Raw genomic sequence first — 22046 nt, forward strand, 5'->3', positions numbered from 1 at the left:
GATGTTGCACTGTACTGTATTAATACTATAAACAGTTAAAACATACCATTTGTCATTTAATAAATAAAAATTGTAATCATTGGCATATTTCTATAGTATAAGAGAAATAAAACACTTCACGACATGCTGTGATTGGAAACTAATTAACTTTGAGGTGGTAACAGTAACTCCTCGCCAAGTCGGGTCTCGTTCCACCACCTCATCTTTGATTAATCTTCTATAACAGCATCGTAAAACCCCTTTATGTTTAATTCCTCACTTATCTAGCTATTATGTGAGGTGAAGTACCAGACTGTTGATAACCGTACCCTCTCTCAAGTCCACATCATGCCTTGAGCAAGCTCACGGGGGACAAAAATTCTTTGTGGCCTTCTCTAATTCAGCACTTAACCTTCAAAGCAGGCTTTGAACTCAGAAAGGAAATGTGTGGCTTTATCAGAACACTCAAGCATCACATCTGTAAGGCTAATTTCATTAAAAGGTACACAGTGATAACTCCTCCATTCTGACTTTCCTTGGGCAGTCGAGCTGGTTACTCGAACTGTTTATATTCATCACCACAGACCATTGACAGCTAATTTGGGTGGATTTCTAGTATTGTAAACGTTCTCATCTCCTGCTGCCTGCAAACTAACAACATGAAACCACAAAGAAACAGATTCTGCAGCTTGCCAAGTGTATGCATAAACCTGGAATTTGCATTGAGATAAATACCTCCACTGCCAAAAAAAACAAAAAAAAAACAAAAAAAAATGGAAGCAGGTGCATCCCACGTTTAATGAGGACAGATGGGAGAGAGATGATCCAAATAATTCACATAATACCATAAAACACCCACAAAGGCTCTTCACTCAGCTGTAAAAGTCTAGAAATAGGCTGGAAACGAACAAAAGACAAGCAAAGCAACTCCTAACTCACTTTGACCACTAACCAAATGCAAAGAACTGAACAGAGTGAAACAAAAAGTCAGCTCCAACTGTTAAGGTGAGTTTTACAATGGACCAGCTAATACACACAGGGATCTTAAAACCTTTTCTGTCTAATCCCTAAGCAAACACACACTCTTTCCCCCTGAAGGCCTGAGAGCGCATTGTGAATGCACCGGACTCAGATCAGAAGCCCACCGTGCCAATCTTCTTTCATTCAAGTCTGCCTGAGAGTGCTTATAAAATATGCACAATATCGGAATAGAGTCTCGATAAATAAATAATTCATATTCTCTGGTGAGCAGCGAACAAAGAGACAGAGAAAGTGACCATCTAAAAATAAAGCTTGATTTCATTCAATAGCCTTGGGATAGTTTATTTGGGTCTGGGGTTGGCTTTGATGATATTTTGCGCAGTTAATATCAGTTAATGTCATTTAATCCGAATTAGCACTCAGAATTCCATTGTTGTGTATGCAAAACAAAATGTATTAGTCAGTTGATACACATTATCAATGTATCGTCAAATCCATCACTCTGAGGTTGAACTCCTCATGTCTGCACACTATTTATATTATTTTTGGCTAATACCTGCAGTGTAAGTTCTTCGAAGTTTTGAATGGGGTTTTCAAGGGAAATGTGATTAGTTGAGGGGTCTTAGCTTCCTAAAATGGTTCTACTCAAATAGTCTTTTATAGGCACACACTCAGTTGTAGGGTTTTACATAGACACAAACACTTAACTAGCCATTAGGACATGAGGGCTTTTTCTTTACCTCTAGTTGTCAAATTTAATATAGAAAGAGTGCCATCCTGATAATATGGTGGCAGAATATAGCCTAAGACGCAGAAAAACTCGCATTCCAAGACAATCCAACAATGAGGCCATTTGGATGTTCATAAAATACTAGTACTAGTACTAGTACTTGTAAAATTGCTAGTTGCTAAATCAGCTTGCTATAACTATAGCTGATCTGAGTAAAGTTGGCTGATCAATTTAACATTAGCTGATCACAGTAGCGATAAACTGATCGCTATAGCATTGGCTGATCGCTGTAAGATTATCTGATCTCTGTAATGTTGGCTGATCACTGTTAGATTAACTGATCTCAGTAATGTTGGCTGATCGCTGTAAGATTAGCTGATCTCAGTAATGTTGGCTGATCGCTATGAGATTAGCTGATCTCAGTAATGTTGGCTGATCACTGTAAGATTAGCTGATCTCAGTAATGTTGACTGATCGCTGTAAGATTAACTGATCTCAGTAATGTTGGCTGATCACTGTAAGATTAACTGATCTCAGTAATATTGGCTGATCACTGTAAGATTAGCTGATCTCAGTAATGTTGGCTGATCACTGTGACATTAACTGATCACTCACATTGGCTGATCACAGCAATGTTGACTGATTACTGTAATATTAATTTTAGCCGATTGCAGTAATGTTAACTAATATCCCGCTTTGTTAGCTGTGGGGTACATGACAAGGCATTTTTAACAAACAATTTTTCAATAATCACTGAGGAAAACCAACTGAGAAATAGAGGATGAGTACAAAAACTAAGAAAGGGATAACTGTAAACACAAATATTTAATTCAATTAAATAGTCTAACTTGAGTCAGAGCAGCTTGAAAGAAATATGCCATAGCAGAAATGAGCAATTAAACATTGGTGTAATACACATTCAGCATTGTGATCAATTATAAATGAAGTAGGCCTACAATGTGGACTTCACTAAAATTTAGATCCTGGTTATAGCCCTAGGCACAATCAAAGAGCTATTAATGGTTCTTGATTGAATCTTTTTAATAAGAGTGCAATGAACTCATAAAAAATTGGTGGTATTAATTCCAATTTCAAGAAATTTAAAAACTACACACGAACACCTTCCTCATCGATTCAACAGTATCAGGGGTCTGTTTAAATCCATCCCATTCTCAGAAGGTTCAGAGCATGCAGTGTCGCAATCGGGACCTCATTGAATATTATCCACAGGCTCTATTTTAATCTGTATATCTGAGGTGGTTGCTGAAAAAAGGCTTAACGCATACAGTGAGGGGGAACCGGTGAGAAAAGAGAGATTTGTACATGCTTTGGAGATTACATAAGGGAAAGGCCAGTGACCCCTGTCTCCCATTCCTATCCTGTCCAATTTAACTCTAACACCCTATCCTGACTTCAGGCTTTTGGTATGGAAATTGAGGCTTTGAGGGACCCAAATTCTTTTATCCGGGACTGAAATTCTTGAGCTTCTTGCATGCTGCATGTGTATCCATGGCCGATTCAATATAAACCCCCAGTGTGAGCAGGTTTGGTGGGACATACTTAAATTTTTTGATTTTCTCAAGTACGAAAGCATATTACACTTTGGATAGGCAAAAATGAAAGCAAGAAGTTCGACAGGTTTGCAGAAAACTTTCAGGTTTAACTCCTGTCTGCTCCTTGTTTATTTCTCGGGAAATAGTTTTTGTCACACTGGCCATGCATGACAGTGTTTAATTGGTTCAGTTGCCTGAACATGAACCCAAGGAGGCATGGGTAAAATTTTGTCAGAGCTCACAAAGCTCTCCATAGCGCCTCCTTGGCTTTGCGTCGTAAAATGTAAATACGCTTGGCGGCCGAGTCGGGAGGATGTCTGTTGTCATGGAAATAAAAAGCAATTATGTGCCACTTCCAACATTCACATCTGACTTTCCAGTGATGGGATGAAATTGGTCGGGCGAAGCCGGGGCTGTCACTCAAGCTAATGAGAGCAATTCCCTGAGCCCCTATCCATTGGCTTACTGCAGCATGCCACCAGGTTTAATGGATAATGGTCCATCCGGCTACCATGCCTTTGATGCCAAACTGACGACAGCACAATTAATATCAAAGCAAGTGGAAACACCTTACCAATTAGCGCAGAAAAATTACTATGCAACGCCTGGAACTCCATTATCAAATAACAGAGTTTAAAAGAAAAAAAAAATATGTTTTCTGCTGGTTAACGGCGATGTCATGATATTCAAAGTAAGTATTTTCTCTAATTATGAATCACAACATGTCTTGCTATTAGGCTGTGAGTAAACAAAGGAAGTGAGCCAGACTAGATCGCTCATGCTCACAGCACTTTCCTGTCTCACAAACACTCATATTGAAGAGTCTACCCTATCATAGTTGTTCTTGCCTAAGTTTGCTGCAAGCTGCAACACAGAACAAGGCTTATGAATGCACAAACCTTTAATGTTCCAACAACCCGAGGATTTCCCCAACGATATGACAGGAAGCAGTAGGATATAACCCAAAGCCAAGGTGCAGTTTCCACCAGTTATTTCAGGCCCTCAAAACAACCTCACCAAGGCAAACTGAAAAATAACCCCAATGTCCCTTCAACTTGCTTTATCACATTGAAGGTACTGGCTCTATTAAATATTAAGTATGGAATAAAACACTTTGGGCCATGATATTACTGAAAAATAATCAATGAGAGAATGGTGTAATGCTGTTACCATCCTGAAGTTGTTTATTTCTTCTTATAGCACTTTTCCTCTTATACCAATTTCTGCATTTATCAAAGAACACCACATTGTAATTTTTATTCATTTATACTTGCAAATCAATGCTGTGGAACATCCACAAAAACAAGTTAATTTCTGTTATCACTTACTGTTAGTTAGAGCAGCACTAAACAGTTGTTCTATCACATTACCTTGAAGTTAAGAAGACAAAAACATTCAGCTTGTTACTGAGAAAACTGCTAAACTGCTAAAGACTGTCCTGCGGTGGAAAACGTGCATCCGCTGGCACTGGAGACTCCTTCCAAAAAATGTTAAATAAACATCTTGTGACAGAATGCTTCAGCATATCAATGTTGGGATGTTTTCTTTGTTAAGTAACATGTCTAATATGTATAATCGGTTAATTATTAGACCTAGATTGCATGTAGAGTCTGTCATACAAGTCCCGGTGAATTAGCCGTTACTATAGGAATGCTAAGATATTGGAATGACTGTATTAATATAAACCTGTGATTTGCTTTGCCACCTGAACTATCGTCAGAGCTGTTCTAGAAAACTAATCAACACCTTCTGACCAATCAGATGTGAGACTTCACCACCAAAGTGACACAGCTGTGCTATTTCCTTTGGGTGCTTGAGTTGACCTGAACTGTAAATATGATTAATATTTTGACAGGCTGAATTTACAGCACAGATGCAAAGTTTGAACCATTTTCTTCCCTTTCTGAAGGATTTGTGTTGAACAAACATCCTCTAAACAAAACACTTCATACAAGCGAATTTGCCAACTGTCAAATCACTGATGTAAATTAATATATATATATATAATATATATATATATAGTGATCTTCAGGTGGTATAAATCCCTTAACCAAAAGGGAAATACTGTAGATTATCAAGTGCTTTGAATCCCCAGTGGAGTCTATGGTATGTGGTGGAATTATAGCTTATCGACGGACGGCCGTTTTCATTGAAAGGCCTTGAGCTCAGATGTTTCTTTTCTTATTGATTTAAATATGAATGACAGCAAACCTATCCTGGCCTTCCCACAACTGTTTGCATCACACTGTACTTGAAATAAAGTCAATACATCAATGGTTTTAAGCCTTCTATAAGCCTATACAACTGAACACAAAAGAAAATATTTAAATGTACCACTATTTTATTTCATATTTAATTTATAAAACAAATTGTATAGTATTAAATGGTATTTCCATGCTATTTAATGGTATTTTCTAGTAGTACAGCCTAAGTCAACTGTTATATTAATTACTACACTCAGATGTTGGCATCCCTGTGTAGCTAATTTATTTGAATGTGCCTCATTAACATGTCTAATGACCTAAAGCAGTCAACGCTTTGACTTTATTGAGTGTTAGTTAAGGTAAGCAGCCTCAAATAAATTCCCAAGCAGTTTGCAATGAGCAGTCAAGTTAAGAGCCAGTGGGAAAAGGGGGGAAAAAAAAACTATGCTCCCCCCTCTCCCCACCGCCGCAAACTTTCCAATATCTAGAGAAGGATATAAAAATATATCAGAATGCTTAGATTACAAACAACAAAAACCATATAAAAACAGCCCCCTCCAATAGATTTTTGACTAGATTATTGTTTTTTTTTTGGGGTGGGGGCTGGGGGGTGGGGGGGTTGGTCATGAATAATGAATAATGACATAGCCTCAAACAAAATTTAGCTGAAAGGCTATCACACACTTGAATAGATTAACCCTGTAAGAGTTGCAAGTTAACAAAGTAAAGTCGTACAGTGTAGCAGCTCAATTTGAGCAGTGTGAGTCAGCCCTTAGTTCAGCTCTGTTCCATACAGCACGTGGGTTTTCCCATTGCCATTGTGAATCTTATATCATAAACTAGAGATGTCAGGTTTCAGCAAAATTTCCAGCCCAACTACATCTCAAAAATCACATGAAAGACCTGAACCTAGCCCTGAAAAATTGGGCATTGGAAAAGGGAGACATTTCTCTTCTTTTTCCTAGCCTTTGCTTTTGAACAAGGTAACTGTGGTGCCTTTCTGATATACAGACATAATCCTTATTTCCCTCTTCCAATCTTTGCAATATAAATCTTTCAGTAGAAATGGTCTGGTGTATCACAGACACACTGTCTGCTCTTATACTGTACTTTGCCTTTGTTTGTGGAAATTTCTTTTGCAATTATTTGCTATATAGCAAGATTTTGGTGACTGTGGAGTATTTTGAAACCAGCCCAATTTGGTGTAAAAACCAAGACTGATTCATTATCATTGTCTGCTGATGCTGTTCCACTGAAAAGGTTCATAGAGCGAGCATGGGGCAGCATGATTCCAGCCCCAATGTGCCTCTATTAAAACATGCCACAGTTCTCATTTTTGATCACTAGGCGCAGTAATAACTAAATGGACCTAAAATTGGGCAGTAAGCATGATTACGCCAAATCTAGAAAGGAGAGCAAATTGTCTTATATCTGTCAGATAGCAACACTTTTTAAATTGTTGGTCACTTAAAAGAGGTCATTAGTATTTCACAGAATTTAAAATGTATAGAGCTGTGAATGAGGGCTTTAAGAAGATTAACATTTGTTAAACGGATGCCAAGTCTCTTATGGTTGTGAAAAAAAAGCAACTCTATATATATATATATATATATATATATATATAATGTTTCCACTACATTCCCTTAAAAATCATATCAGCCAAGGTCCCAACAACTGTGTTATTTATGCTCCACCCTTGTCAACGAAATAGGAGAAAATCCTGATACGTTTACAAGGGAGAAAGCAAAGCTATGCTCTTTATTCAGTATATTGGAATTCATTGGGATGGTGGGAAGAGTGCACTGATGAATAAGTGAGAGGAAGACAGAAAGAGACAGCGAAGAATTGCTTGCATTTTTACAGCGCGAGCCGCAAAACAGAGGTTTGTTTACAGCAGAATAAAGGCTCTTTTCTGCTAAATCAACTACATAACAAGATGGTAAAAGGTTTGAGTGTCAGCATACGAATGAGACAGAAGGACTGATCAGTGTGATGATGGATAATGACGAATAATCACCACTTGCCGCTGCCAGTGTTAAAAAGCGAACATTGTTGATTACAGCCATGATAGAATTATGTGTTAGGCTGAGAAATTGTTTGACAAAGTGTGTGTTGTTGACAGAAAATTGTTTCTGGACACCAAAATGCAAAATATAAAAAAAAGAGATAAACATACTAGTGTTTTTGTCCATGTAATAAAGAAAGGTAGGGGGGTAGGGCGCGGTGAAGGAGTCGGCTTTCATGAGCTTGATGTCAGAGCAGACTGGCCCCTTTTTTGCCTCTAATTTCCTTTGCCATGCTAATGGATGCCATGCAATGCTGGGGACTATTGATTAATCTAAGTGCCGGCTGGAGGAGGAGAGTGACTTTTGGCAGAAGCACAAAAGCCCATTAAAACCAGGGCAGCGGAGACAGAGGAGGAGATGGGCCATGCAGCACGACTGGGGAGAAGAGAACAGAACAACAACAGAGAAAAAGCTCAGGAACAAAATTGAAATGCAAGAAAAGGCCACACAGATGAAAGCGACTCCCAATGACCTTTGATTTCTTTCATGGTGTGAAGGCGTGCAGAGATGATGACTCGAGTGTGGGAGAAAAACGACGACTAGAGGAGCACTTTTGATGCGGTCCCCATTAACGATGAGCCACTGCTTCAGAGCAGGTCTCTGAAACGAACTAATTATTCCCCCCCAAAAAAGTCTCTGTGCGTATGCAAGTCTTATGGAAGTGTATGTGTCAGAATAGAAGGGCAAAGGGAACACACCCTGGAGCCACAGGCTTTGCATTCTGATGAGATCGATAAATGAGGTGGAGAATACTACCCAAGGCCACAGGGACTGATATGGAAGAAAACTAGCTTTAGCGAGCCAGTGAGTAACGCAGAATAGGAGTTAGTAAACTTGCACATCTCAGACTCATCCATATTTACAGGTACACATGGCTACAGCTGATTATTTATGCCCTGCATACACAAATGCATATACACACAGGCCTCACACACACACACACACACACACACACACACACAAGGAACAATGGCCCAATTCCCAATGCCCACTGCATTATGACTCACTGCCATCAGTGCCAAAATGGATGGGGACTGAAAAGTGATATCATGGCTGTGAGCTGTCTAATGGCTAATGATAACTATGAAACATGGTCAGATAGTCAATATATTTTTGCGAGTGTATTGATATCTGAGCCTCTGCGAGTACATACTCTCTAGGTGCAAAAAAAGCAACATAAATATAACACCACTGAACATTTTACGTGTTATTTGAACAAATATAGCTACATACCAATATAGCCCCCACACCCTTCAACAATAAATCCCAGATCTTGCAGGATTTCTTGTGCAACACATGACTTATCAGCTAACAGTTGGTTGTTCACTGTGATTGGTTATTAGTCTTTCATGCATAACATCAGTATTGCCTTCTGCCCCCGAGACAGTCTACTTTCAACTAACACTACTGAATGTTGAGTCATAAATACTGAACAGCCATCCATCCATCCATCCATCCATTTTCTATACCGTTTATCCTACACAGGGTCACGGGGAGCTTGGAGCCTATCCCAGTAGATACAGGCCACAAGGCAGGGGACACCTTGGACGGCGTGCTAACCCATCGCAGGGCATAAACACTGAACATGTTTAACATTTTAAATCAGGGCGACCAATGACAGGATGATGAGTAAAACAGAGGTGTTAATGATGGATTTTACACACATCCCAACACAGAATAATCTAGAACACTAATCGTTTAAGACAAGCCTAAAATCAAGACAGCTGAGGGAAAGAGCCTAGGAATTAGCCTGATTATCTTACAGCAGGGCTATTCAACTATTGTTCCTTTCTTATAAATATCTGGATAAGCAACCAATGACTTATCAATTAGTAAGTATTGATAACACGAATACAAATAAGTCAAATTCAGCCAATTTAAAGTGGTTATGTTTCGTATCACACTGGCTCCATGTTACCACTTTTGACTACAGCATGTGCATTTGACATGTGATTACAAGTCCGTCCGTCCACCCCCCCCCCCCCCCAACCCCCGACTATCTAGTCATCCTTACATCCTTAATCATTAACTTTTCATTGCGATCTTTTTTTTTGTTTTTTGTTTTTTTTTTTGTTTTTTGGGCAAGCCATGTTGTCACTTCACTAATCAGACCAGATGTGAAAATTCTCCCTTTCTCGATGAGCTGCCTTCAGCTAAATAATTTACATACAGTTAATACACGTGAATGGCTACAACAAGCCTCAACAGTGGATCTGCTAGAGAAGCCACAATGGATCATGTTTAGAAAACAGAGTGCTGCAGGAAGGAGCCCTAATACCCGGAAATAAGCATTTTAGCACTTCTGGTTAAGATCATCCTGAAGAGAATGAGTTTTTTGAATGGGTTTTTGATTAAATGTCTGAAATAAGGTCTGTGGTTAAAACAAGCACAATATATTTTCACATTTTATTCTACGACATAAAATACATCAGTAATACCCCTCTCGCAATTTTTTAAAGCTTTTATGTATCTTGAAAAAGACGGTTGCTAACAAGTGGCTAAATGGGACTACAGAGATTGTTGGGTTCATTCATCTTCATGCCGAACAGGAAAACTCCTCTACTACAGCCTCGTTGTGTTTATACTTGTGCTCTTGCAACTTGTAAATTGATCAGTTTAAAGTATTTTCTAATTGTAGTGTTTTTAAAATGACGATTGAAAGAGTTGTCTGAAGCTTAGCGGTAGTGATGCTGAAGTCATGTGACCTTGGTGTAGTTCTTTAGTGTTTTACTTCTGGCGATTGTATTTAGGTTTCAAAATTCATAAAAGTTGTGTTAGTTGGGAGGATTATCTTAATGAACAAAGCATGCAAGAATCATTAATTTTTGATGGACATAGAGCTTATTTTCTGCAATAATCCAAAAGCCAGTGGAAAAATCCTATTGGATTTTTGTCGAGGGAACCAGGGTGATGCTAACTCACAGGTTGGCCTCCAAAAATACGTCATCCCTGCAGCACTTTATTGGAGTCGCCACTACAGCCATTTTGTTTTTATTGATTCGTTCTACTACAGTATTTTTTTAAGCGCAATATATTTCAATCCACTGAAATACTTTGCTGGAGTCACCAGTTGACAACCTCTATAGTGTGGCCCAAGATTTTGTTTTTGGTATAAAAATGAAAAACAACAAAAGAAACATGGCCATTTAAAAAAATAATAAATAAATAAATAAATAAATAAATAAAAAGGAAAGCAAAGAAAAGAAAAGAAAAAAAAACTGGTCACACACCCTGATCTAGCCTTACATCTAATATACTCTTAATCCTGTGGAGGACATGTGATGATTATTATGGACATCCATAAATTATTCAAACACCGCATGCTTCCTACAACTCTCCGAGTGCCATATCTGGCTACATTCTGGCTCCAGTATACTAGCATCAGACTTTAACACTGATCAGTCACTCATCCATGATCACCTATAATAGGATACACCTTTTGGAGCTGACTAAGAAGCCTAGTGTCCTTTAAGGCAAAATTTGCTTTGCTACGCCTGCAATCCCTGGAATCCTCCACTGGCTAGGTCATTTCTCATTTAGACGAGTGACAGTGCCGATGCTCGTTAAGACCCGACTTTCTGGAAATGAAAAGAAGGCGAAAGAAAAATGGCCTGCTATGCTCGTTTTCGCACCCTCCTCCCATCTCCTCTCACCGTCTGTCCTCTGGCCCGCTGCTTTTATTGGACAAAAAAGCAAAGCGTGAAACACATGCGGCCATTTCACAGCCGTCTCAGGCCTTTTCCCTCTCTCAGCACTCTCAATCTATCACTTGCTTCTCCTTTTCTCTTGAGAAGTAAAGGTAACGCTTAGCATGCGTTTCAGCAAAATAATTCAAATAGCACAAACAGACCTTGCTGCTTATGTATTTTTTTTTTCATTTAGACATTAATAGAAGGGCGATCCAAAAAGCAACAATTCCACCATCTAAGCTGTCAATATGGAAATAACTCTTACAGTGTATTTTCAGTGAAGCACAAAGCTCAAGTAGCGGTCAGCCAGTGAAATTTCTGAGATGCCTTGGTTATCTTTAAAGCCCCGTGCGACATGTTTGAGCATGTCAAGGCTCTCTGGCAGTGGATTTCTCCTCATTCCTGTCTCCAGACAATCGATGGCAATCGAGCTTGTACGGGGATCTATCGAATTTCCCACTGCAGCCATTCTTCTCGACAATACAGCAAAAATCACACTTCTACTCAACCATCATATAAATGCCAATGCGGAGAATGCATGAGGTAGTTATATTGTACTCTGTTACATCTCGCTGATGGTTTGAGTACTACAGTTGGCACAAAGTAAAAAAAAAGCTCATTGATAAACACATTCCTACTAGATGTAGTCAATACAATGGTTGACATTTTCTAATTAGAATTTAAATGTGCAAGATACAGTGTTTTATCTACTCTACAGTCTTTCAATCTTCTGGGAGCCTAAAACACCGGCAGATTTACATTTATCGCTGTTGTACCCACACACGTTTCCAATTAATTTAACTGCAGCTGCTGAATAATTCATAGCATGCACTGAATAATGTTGAATAACTAAATAAGTTGAATGAGGGTCAAGACCTGCTAATATAATACATTAGCAGTAAATTATTGACCCTGAGCTGAGTTTTTGGCCTTATATAGTTATAAACACATATTTCATAACTGTCTTTTGAGTTATTAAGAGGACTGGAATTATATGAAACCACGGACTTGCATTGTTCCTTCCCAGTAACTCTCACGGAAACATGAATAACTTCCTTCAGGTTTAGGTTTTTGTAGCTGCTATATTGCTACTCATACACAGATTTTTGTCCTCTCTGCTGCTGCACTGGCAGGTTGACTTCACATGAGTTTTCTTAATGCAAATATAAGTCAATATCTTACTGGAAATCATGACAGCGTGATCGATGATCGAAATGCACGTCTCTCACACATTTTTAGAAAAATAAAATGGACCGCTCTATTATTTCTAATGATATTTAAATACATATCTTGATATGAGTACCTACAGTGCTGTGAAAAATTATTTGCTGATTTCTTCTGATTTTGTGTATATCTTATACGAAATAGTTTTAGATCTTCAAACGAAATACAACATAAAATAAAAGCAACCTGAGTAAACACACATACAGTTTTTATTTATTTATTGAAGCAAAAAAAGTTATCCAACACCTATCACCCATGTGAAAAACTAATTGCCCCCTTAAACTTAAAATCTGGTTGTGCCACCTTTAGCAGCAATAACTGCAACCAAATGCTTCAGATAACTGGAGATCAGCCTTTCACTTACTTCTAGGACTAGGATTTACTCCTATGATTTGGATCATTGTCTTGCTGCATAATCCAGTTGCGCTTGAGTTTCAATTTACGGACTGAAGACAGGACATTCTTCTTTAGGATTTTCTGGTAGAGAGCAGAATACATGTTTCCCTCAATTACTACAAGTTGCCAGGCCCTGAAGCAGCAAAGCATCCCCACAGCATCACACTTCGACCACCATGCTTGACTGTAGGTATGATGTTCTTTTTGTGGAATTCTGTGCTTGGTTTACGCAGATGTAACGGGACCCTTGTCTTCCAAACAGTTCCAATTTTGATTCCCAAAAGGTTTGAGGATCATCAAGGTGTGTTTTGGCAAAATTCAGACGAGTCTTAATGTTCTTCTGGGTTAACAGTGGTTTTCACCTCGCCACTCTTCCATTTGTGCTCAGTGTCTTTCTGATGGTGGAGTTATGGACATTTACATTTATTGATGCAAGAGAGGCCTGTAGGTTCTTTGGTGTTGTCCTTGGCTCTTTTGTGACTTCCTGGATGAGTAGTTGCTGTGCTGTTGGAGGAATTTTGGAAGGTCGGACACTTATTTGAAGGTTCACTACAAATGAGTTTTTTCATTTGGAGATAATGGCTCTCGCTGTGGTTCTTTGGAGTCCCAAAGCCTTTGAAATAACTTTGTAAACATTCACAGACTAATGTAGGCTATTTCATTAACCTTCTTCCTCATCATTTCTGGAATTTCTTTCAATTTTGGCATAGTGTGTTATTGGGTAAGACCTTTTTAACCAACTTCATGCAGTTGAAAAAGTTCTATTTAAGTGTTGATTTGATTGAACAGGCTTTGCAGTAATCAGGCCTGGTTGCATCTAGTCCAACAGAACCCCATTATGAACGCAGTTTCATAGATTTGGGGAATTAGTAACTATGGGGGCAAATACATTTTCACACAGGCCCAGTTATTATTGGGTAAACTTTAGCTTGTGTTTACTCAGGTTGCCTTCATTTTATCTTAGATTTTGTTTTAATTTCTGAAACAATTTAGTATGAGAGATACAAAAAAAAACAGAAGAAATCAGGAATACTTTTTCACAGCACTGTATATGCATATCTATTTTTTTTTTTTTTAAACTAAAACAAACAAAATTAGAAATTGTGATGATAATATTGGGACTAGTGAAATGTTTCATGTCTATCCCAAAACATAATGGCTATTTCATCAGGTCTGGAGAATGATCCCAGGATTTCCAGTACTATTGGATATCTGGTGTGTTCATTTTAAACTCTCACCAAGTGTAAAAAAAAAAACAAAACAAAACAAAAAAAAAACTTTCAGTGTAAATAAGCCAGTCTTAAATATAAAACTTAATTAAGTCAAGTTTCCCAGCATGCGCTTCAATCCTACATATTCCATTTCCATATATCCAAATAAAATAACACAGCATCCACAACAGTGGGCCTGGCAGCGCACACTAGCACATGTTAACCACACATGCTCGACCAGTCAAGTCCACTGAACTGCTCTCAGTCACATATTTTCACATTCTAACATGAACATGAATACGAGCACCTCTGCGAGCCCCGCCGTCCATCAGTCAGCGGCGTCTGACTCAGAGAAATGGATGGTTTCCGATACTCTGCCCTGCTTCTTTCATCTCTCCAAAGCCCTCTTATAATGATACAGTGAGTGTTATCATATGTGAAACGTGGGCCCCTACAAAACAGACGAGGCGTCCAACGTAATGTGAAGGAAAAGAGTATTAGCTTTCTTTCAGCTGATAAACTGTCCTCGTTTGGCTCAGACTTGCAAAGGTCAATAATTAAACAGGTCTCTGTGTGAATCCTGGGAAGCTTTAAGAACACATTTGAAGTAATCATGTTCAGTTTAATTGATACAAAAAATTGATACAAAGTAATAAAAGTTCAGTGTAATACACAGAGTTTGTAAAGAAACAGGATACTTTGAACTTGTCTTGCATAACTGTTGAAGGACTTTTGTTTGAAATATTCTGATCCTCTAGAAATTTTTTATTATTATTATTTTTTTAACTACAGTGAAATTTTACTACAACTATTAGGCTACAGGTATGGCATAGATTAACCAAATATTAGTTATGAGTTGTCGAGTGTATGAATCCGCTTTACCCCTTGCTTCATCCCAAAACACACTTTTCCTCAAATACACTACCAAGGTATATACCCTCTTTCATTGTCTTATATACATTCTGAAAAAGGCTTGTGATGGAAACAAATGTAAATAATGAAGTTACTGTTTGAACCCACTAAATTGAATAAGTATTTTTAATTGTCTTAAAGATTTGTTTCCTAAAGGCTTATGCGTGAAATTTGTTTCTTAAATGTAATGTATTGGTATGTTATGGACATTTTCTGTACATTTTCATGTATAATTTTATTTCTAATTCATAATATATTGAAAGAAATAGTTTTTCCTTAAAAGAAGAAAAAATATCTACTTAAAATTAGATTGCTTGCCCTAACAAATAGTTTTTAATATAGAAGTTATGAGGAGCTTGGCCTATTTAGGAAATTTAAGAAAAGCCTCCTAGCTGAAGTTTGTCACCGGACTGGTTGAGAATTTCTAGTGTTAATGTCTTAATTATTATTCTAAATGAGTAGAAAATAGTGTAAAAAAAACAAACAAACAAAAAAACAAGTGTGTCCAAACTATTGACTAATAATGTGCATAAAATCACTGTTTCCACCACAAACTCAGCAATAAATCTGAGTAACATGTTTTTCCTCAAATATTTGAGCTGAGCATCAAAAAATGTAAGGTATTATGGAGCAATTATATTATGAAGCAATTATTAATTACAGAATTGAAGTATTATGAAGCCATAAAATATTTCTTAATCTGTGTCAATATTGCTTGAAGCTGATCACTCATTTTGAGTTGTGGACACCTGACCATCATACCCATATGAGGGTCTTCCCCACAACGTTGGAAGCACACAATTGTATAGGATGCCTTTGTATGCTGTAGCATTACAATTTCCCGTCATTGGAACTAAGAGACCCAAACATGTTCCAGCAGGACAATGTCCCTTTGCACAAAGCAAGCTCCATGAAGACATGGTTGACCAAGTATGGAGTGCCCTGACCTCAACCCCACTGAACACCTTTCAGATGAATTGAAACACCAACTTCACAACAGACCTTCTTGATGGACATCAGTGATCATGCGCTTTTACTCTTGTGGCTGAATGGGCACAAATCCCCACAGTCCAAAATCTACCCCGAAGACCACAGAAGCTGTTACAGCAGCAAAGGAGGAGCAAATAAATATTTATTCCCATGCGGTCAGGATGGGATGTTCAATTCTCAGGTGTCCACATACCATTTGGCCACAGGTTCTGATTGCTCTGCTATTTTTGACTAAAGTTTGAATGGGCCAGTAAGTTCTTACAAGCTTTTGAGGTTGGGATTACAGACTCTAGGAATTTGGTCAAGCCATCTCGTGCAATGCATCTCATGCTGTGAATGGAAAATATGACCATGTGAGTAATCCACAGTACTTTACCAGGTAGTGAACTCTCAGGATCAAGCCAAAATTAAAAATGGTGACTTAGGAAGATGCTTCAAATCCAACCTGAATGAATCAGTTAACAAATGGTGAAGCTATAGGTGTAAACAGAGAAAATCACATTCAATTTCATTTGAATTCCACTGAAAGATGCCCTGTCTACTTAAGAAGAAGCCTTTATTTGTCACATACATAGCAGCACAATGTTGTTGGGTTTTTTTTTGCATACCCAAGCTTGTTAGGAAGCTGGGGTCAGAGATGATACTGTGCCCCTGAAGCAAAGAGGTTTAAGGGCCTTGCTCATGGGCTCAACAGTGGCAGCTTGGTTCTGGGGCTTGAACCACCAACCTTCTAACCAGTAACCCAGAGCCTTAACCACTAAGCCACCACTGCCAAAGGTACTGCGAAGCAAGTCAGACAAGACTTGCTTCACCCAGATATGAACCGGGGACCTCTTGATCTGCAATCAAATGCTTTACCAATGAGCTATACCCGCTTCTACATTTATAACCTAATCTAATTACAACATACAACAAACTGTAAAGAAATCTAAGTAGGAAATAAGTTCTCACTTTGATTATCAGCATCATCCACATCATTCTCTGTCTCTTAAAACTTAAAGTGCTGTCATTTGTGTAAGTGCTCTTCTCTGTTTTGATGATGACATGAAGGTGCACCATCCCAAATGAATCAAATTGTGACATTCATTGTGTGAGGACTTAGCTAGCAAAGTTTTAGGCATCTTTAGGCAGACTTACTGCATTTACCTCTGTATGTGTTAAACTGATCCCTTATCCAACCAAATTCTTGGGATTTTGCAATAAGCCTACACAAAATTAAAAAGTACATGAATCATTCCCATGGTGTTTCAGTGACCACCTTGCAAATCAGAAGAAAATTGCTCTTACATGCTGCCACTGGTCTCTGATCAGCGGACGGTAGCGCAGGAAGTACTTCAGAGGGAAGGAATCGATGTCTGGCCATGTGGATGGGCTGTTCCAGGTCACCTCAAGCCTGCGTGCGTTGTTGGGAATGGGTCTGGCCACCACCTTCTCTGGAGGATCTGGTTTCACTGTGGATCAACAAGGACATTATCAGAGCTTGTGTCTACACTGTGTCCTGATTGTAGCACTGGGGACAGCATTGCTTTGAATGGAGCTACCACTGGGGATTAGTGCAAACAAACAGCATCAAAAAAAAAGCACTCTATTATAAAGAGGGGAAATATGCACAAGACAATGGCGTCTAAGTGTCCCTCTTCCCGCTGAGCGGAAAATCTGTTTGACATAATACACACATCTTCAAGGGCATCCGTATTGCAATATGTCTCGAGAAAGTCTTTAGGCTAAAAACATCTCTGAATGCATGCAGTTCTTTCTGGGTTGCCCCATTGAGCTGAGGTTTATGAGAAATGGACAGAGCACAACAGCATGGTCATTCTCTTCCTCCCTCCCCGTGGTGGCTGAGGTTCACAGTGTTTGCTCTGCGGTTTAGCTTCACACACACAGACACACGAGGACAAAGAGATGCCCTGAACCGTGGGGGTAAGCTCCATCCAAACCTCCTCCCTCTCCTGTGTCTTAACTATTCATGGTACACACAGTTGGCTTAGATTTATATGCAGAGTCCTGACCTGGCATGGCTGAAGCACTCTTTTACAACTCACAAACACTGTGTGGATATTGTTTAAACCGATTCTGGGACAAACACACGACTTGCCTTCTTTCAGCCTCTCTCAGGCTTTTATGGACGGAGGGCAGACGCCACTGCCCCATATACAAAAACCCAACAAATGCATGAGTGACCTAACAGGACGAACATGAAGCAGCATGACTGTGTAATGTGACAGAAGAGCAACAAATCAAAGTGCTCTTTCTTTCTCTCTTTTGTTGATAAGGATGTATAACTTTATACTCTTTTTTCAAGGGCATCATGGAACATTTTATTTACCTCAGTTTATGTTGGTTGCTGCTATGTCCTGCTAGCAATGAAGTCCTCATGCTGTATTTCATATTTAATAACATTAAGCCATTTAAACAGTGTCAGGATGGCCAATTTGAGCGTGGAGAGCAGTATTCGTAAGTTCATGAGAAAACTGTAGACCCTGTTGATCATGTTTGTCTCAGTGCTCAGTGCTTGCTGAACTGAAGTGCTCTACCTCATGTGTAATTGCTTCTCTGTACACCTTTGTGTGTGCCACAATTCATAGCACGTTGCACTCATTATTAATGGCTACACTCTCTGATTCTGCAGTGCACACTAAAGTCAGCCACCCTCACAATCTCCATGGAAAAAAAAAGATACAATTTAAACAGCTTATCAGGTTACTTATATTGTCTCAAGACGCTGTAGTAGCTCTTCTTGATATTTTGTGAATAGCACAGTTTGCTTTGATTTGTGTAACTAATCATGAAATACATCCAGCTCATTGTCATATTGTGTCGTCAGGTCATTATTATTATTATTATTCGGAGGGAAATATTTCTACAGTTAATCCAGTAATCCAGATTGCATTAGCATTTTTATTACTACCAAGTATGCATGCAGCCATGCATGTAAACACTTCATTTAGTTCCTGGGAGCCTATGCTATTTTCTCCCCCATCCTTATTGGATTTTTTTCCCCTCCTCTCAGAGACCAGATATTCCCTTCATTCCCAGCGCAGAGTCACTGCATGGCATTTCCCAGCTCAATGAGGAGAACATTTCGGCGGTCCCAAGATAACTCTGTGTATGACAATATGAGCCAGATGTTTTGGACACTTCCATTCTTTTGCCCCCGCTAAATGATTACAGCGCTATTCTCAGGCCGAGCATGAAACACAGGCTGAGATGCCAGACATGATTTGGGTAATTGACATGAATGGCTGTAGACAGCAACGGTCGTCCACCAGCTGCCTGGCAAAGGGAGGGTTATGTTTAAACGTGTAGAGTTTATGTCAATGTTTATAGGCTAAGTGTATTCATTTGGTCAAACCCACACAGCACTTTGTCCATCAAAACACTTTTATGGTCCATAAAATGTTTATTTTTAGGTATTTAGTACTTCATAAATCCCTTGCAGCTTCTTTCTTAGTGTCCTATTCTGAATGTGCTTAATGTGAAGGCAGGCTTAAGAGCTTTCTATAGAGCAAGAGCACTACAGGAACCTCAAAAACAGTGGAAGTGCACAACTGAAATTAAGTGAAAGGAAAATTATATATATATATATATATATATTAATGTGTGGTGGATACATTGTATAGACATTTTGTAGTAGCCGTAGAAAATACACACTGCATTTGGAAAATTAACAGTTCAAGACAAATGCTTCATGTGAAAATAATCACATGTAAATCATGATTATTCACATGTGAAGTACTGTATGTGTGAGAAAGAATAAAGGCAGCACCCATGTTTGACTCCTCGAAGCTGATAGCTGTGGATGCTCTGCCGAGCTCGTTGATCGCCGTGACGTTGACTCGGTAAGGGAAGCTAGAGAAGAGCTCAGGAAACTTCACATGGCATCTGTTCTTATGGGCATCGTCCCTTTTCACTTCTAGAGACTTCTGGTTGTGTCTGGGTAGAAAATGAATTTTACAAAATACAAGCAAACAAACAAAAAAACATTTCATTAGTGAATCTTCATGATTTATTAAAAATAGTAAAGAATAAAAAAAGGGAAAAAAAACAAGTTAAAAAGTAAAGAATGAGTTACAACTAAGCATGCAATTTCAACTGAGCATGTGATTTCTAGTACTATGAGTCCATTCAGTATTTTGTGTACTTGTTTTGTGATTGTTTTGCTTGATTTTGCTGAGACTTTTAAAAAAAAATTGCTATGCAACTATTTTTTTGTGGAAAGCTTCTTGAATTGGCTAAATTTTAGTTGCACGCAATGGTTTTGTATAGTATTTCGCAGTGATGTTTACTGGTAAATGAGACCTTATAGCTTGTTCAATGCACGTGAATCAAAGAGGGCTTTGGCTGAATCCGTGTGATGATGTCACATGACACGTCTTGGCCCAAATCTGCAGAGATTAATATTTCTTTAATTGCAAACTCTATGGAATATTGCAGATTTTGCTTGATTTTGTGAAATCCTAGAGGGATTGTATTGTACAAAACTACCATTAAAGTTTCAAATGTACATTTGTGAACCTCAGAGCCAATCCTGGAGTCATCACAGTGTTTATTAGTCACTTTCTTGTCAGGGTTTTATATCAATGATTATACCACATTGCTGTTAAACACTTGATTTTCACTGTTCAAAAGGTTTTGAGTAATCATCCATAACATCTGCAGTGATGCTGGATGCAAGGTTCAAATGAATGCACTTGTTCTAATAAGTCATCATTTCTAGCATTTCTATACAACATACACAGAGACTTGTATGGGTTATAAACTTTTAAAAAGTGTTTTAAAAAGTGTTTGTGTAAAAGTTTTCTGTAAGGAGATCTTTATTTAGCATTTTTGGAAGGAGTCTCCAGTGTCAGTGCTCCAGATTCTATGAAGTGCTGTTCTTTCATTAATAAAAGTGTAATAGTTGGTGAATTGCTTTGGTTTAAGAGGAATAAAACACATCAGAGCATTCTTTTATAGGAAAATAATCCACTTTGGAATGCTAATGGCTGTCCACTTTGCAACACACCAGCCTGTGTTGATTAATTTCCTATAACTGCATGCACCTTCATGTTTTATTCCTTACTCATCATGCTATTATAGTCTGTCTGACAATTATTATCAAATCACCCTAAGCATTTTCCCCCCTCACTAGTGTACATTATATTTCAGCTCTTTTTTTTTTTTTTTTCTTTCTTTTTTTTTTTTTTTTTACCAATGGGATATTTTGCCACAAAGCACAAGACAAGAATAGATTTGCTGAGTGGGAGACTGCCAGGAGTCTGCCCAAGGGTGCCATCTGCCAGAAAGCCTGGGTGCTGTTACAGTATCATTACTGTTCTTCTGATATCACTTCCTTTCCCTAGAGCAAAAGGGACTGGCAAAAAAGCTCAATCCTTAAAAGTGAATACTATCCGGCCTTCATATTGTTATTTCAGAAGTTGTTGCATCGGTTGCTAGATATTTTACATTAAAAAAATCTAATAAATAAATCGACCTGGACACCATGGCATTGTAATGTTATAAATTATTTTCTTATTTGTTAATTGGATAGGTTAATAAAGGCCATTGTTCCCTAATTAAGGACCATTTTAATCAATGAGTTTAAAGTCACACTTGCAAGTTTCGAAGCACAGAAACGATTATTCAAATGTGACATATTGGCTGTAGAAAATTAATGAGGAGCTGCCTGCTGTGAAATTGCCTAGTGACATTTGTGATCAGTACAAAACGAATCCAGAAAGGCAGCTCTTTGGCATGACGCGAGGCCATGACATGTAGCCTACCTCTGTAGAGGCCTCTCTAGGGCTTACACTGAACCATGTAGATTTCAGTAATTAAGGACAAGTTACTTTTCTTTGTCTACTACATTTTTCAAGTTACTTAGAGATAAAGACTAAGGTAGAAACTGAAAAACAGAGAGTAAAAGAGAAAGTGAGTGAGAGAGAGGGAGAAAGAGAGAGAGAGAGAGAGAGAGAGAGAGAGAGAGAGAGAGAGAGAGAGAGAGAGAGAGAGAGCAGGGAAAGAAAGAAATGATGTAGAAAGTAAGAAAAACAGTAGTGGCTCAGAGGTTAAGGCTTTGGGCTGCTCATCAGAAGGATGTGAGATCAAATCCCAGCACTGCCAAGCTGC

The 22046-nt window shown here is 38.5% G+C and overlaps 1 protein-coding gene across 3 annotated transcripts in view; it reads right to left on the bottom strand.

Annotated features, from left to right (window-relative positions):
* Positions 1 to 22046, bottom strand: part of cntfr (ciliary neurotrophic factor receptor) — a 183318-nt gene that overhangs the window by 21461 nt on the left and 139811 nt on the right. For all 3 annotated transcript variants that reach the window (XM_053646065.1, XM_053646067.1, XM_053646068.1), the window contains 2 exons: positions 19705 to 19871; positions 17223 to 17386 (listed from right to left, as the gene is read on the bottom strand). In XM_053646065.1, the coding sequence (XP_053502040.1) occupies positions 17223 to 17386; positions 19705 to 19871 (331 nt within the window). The remainder of the gene's footprint in view (positions 1 to 17222; positions 17387 to 19704; positions 19872 to 22046) is intronic.

The sequence above is a fragment of the Ictalurus furcatus genome, chromosome 16 (genome assembly GCF_023375685.1).
Source record: "Ictalurus furcatus strain D&B chromosome 16, Billie_1.0, whole genome shotgun sequence".
Taxonomy (NCBI): Eukaryota; Metazoa; Chordata; class Actinopteri; order Siluriformes; family Ictaluridae; genus Ictalurus; species Ictalurus furcatus.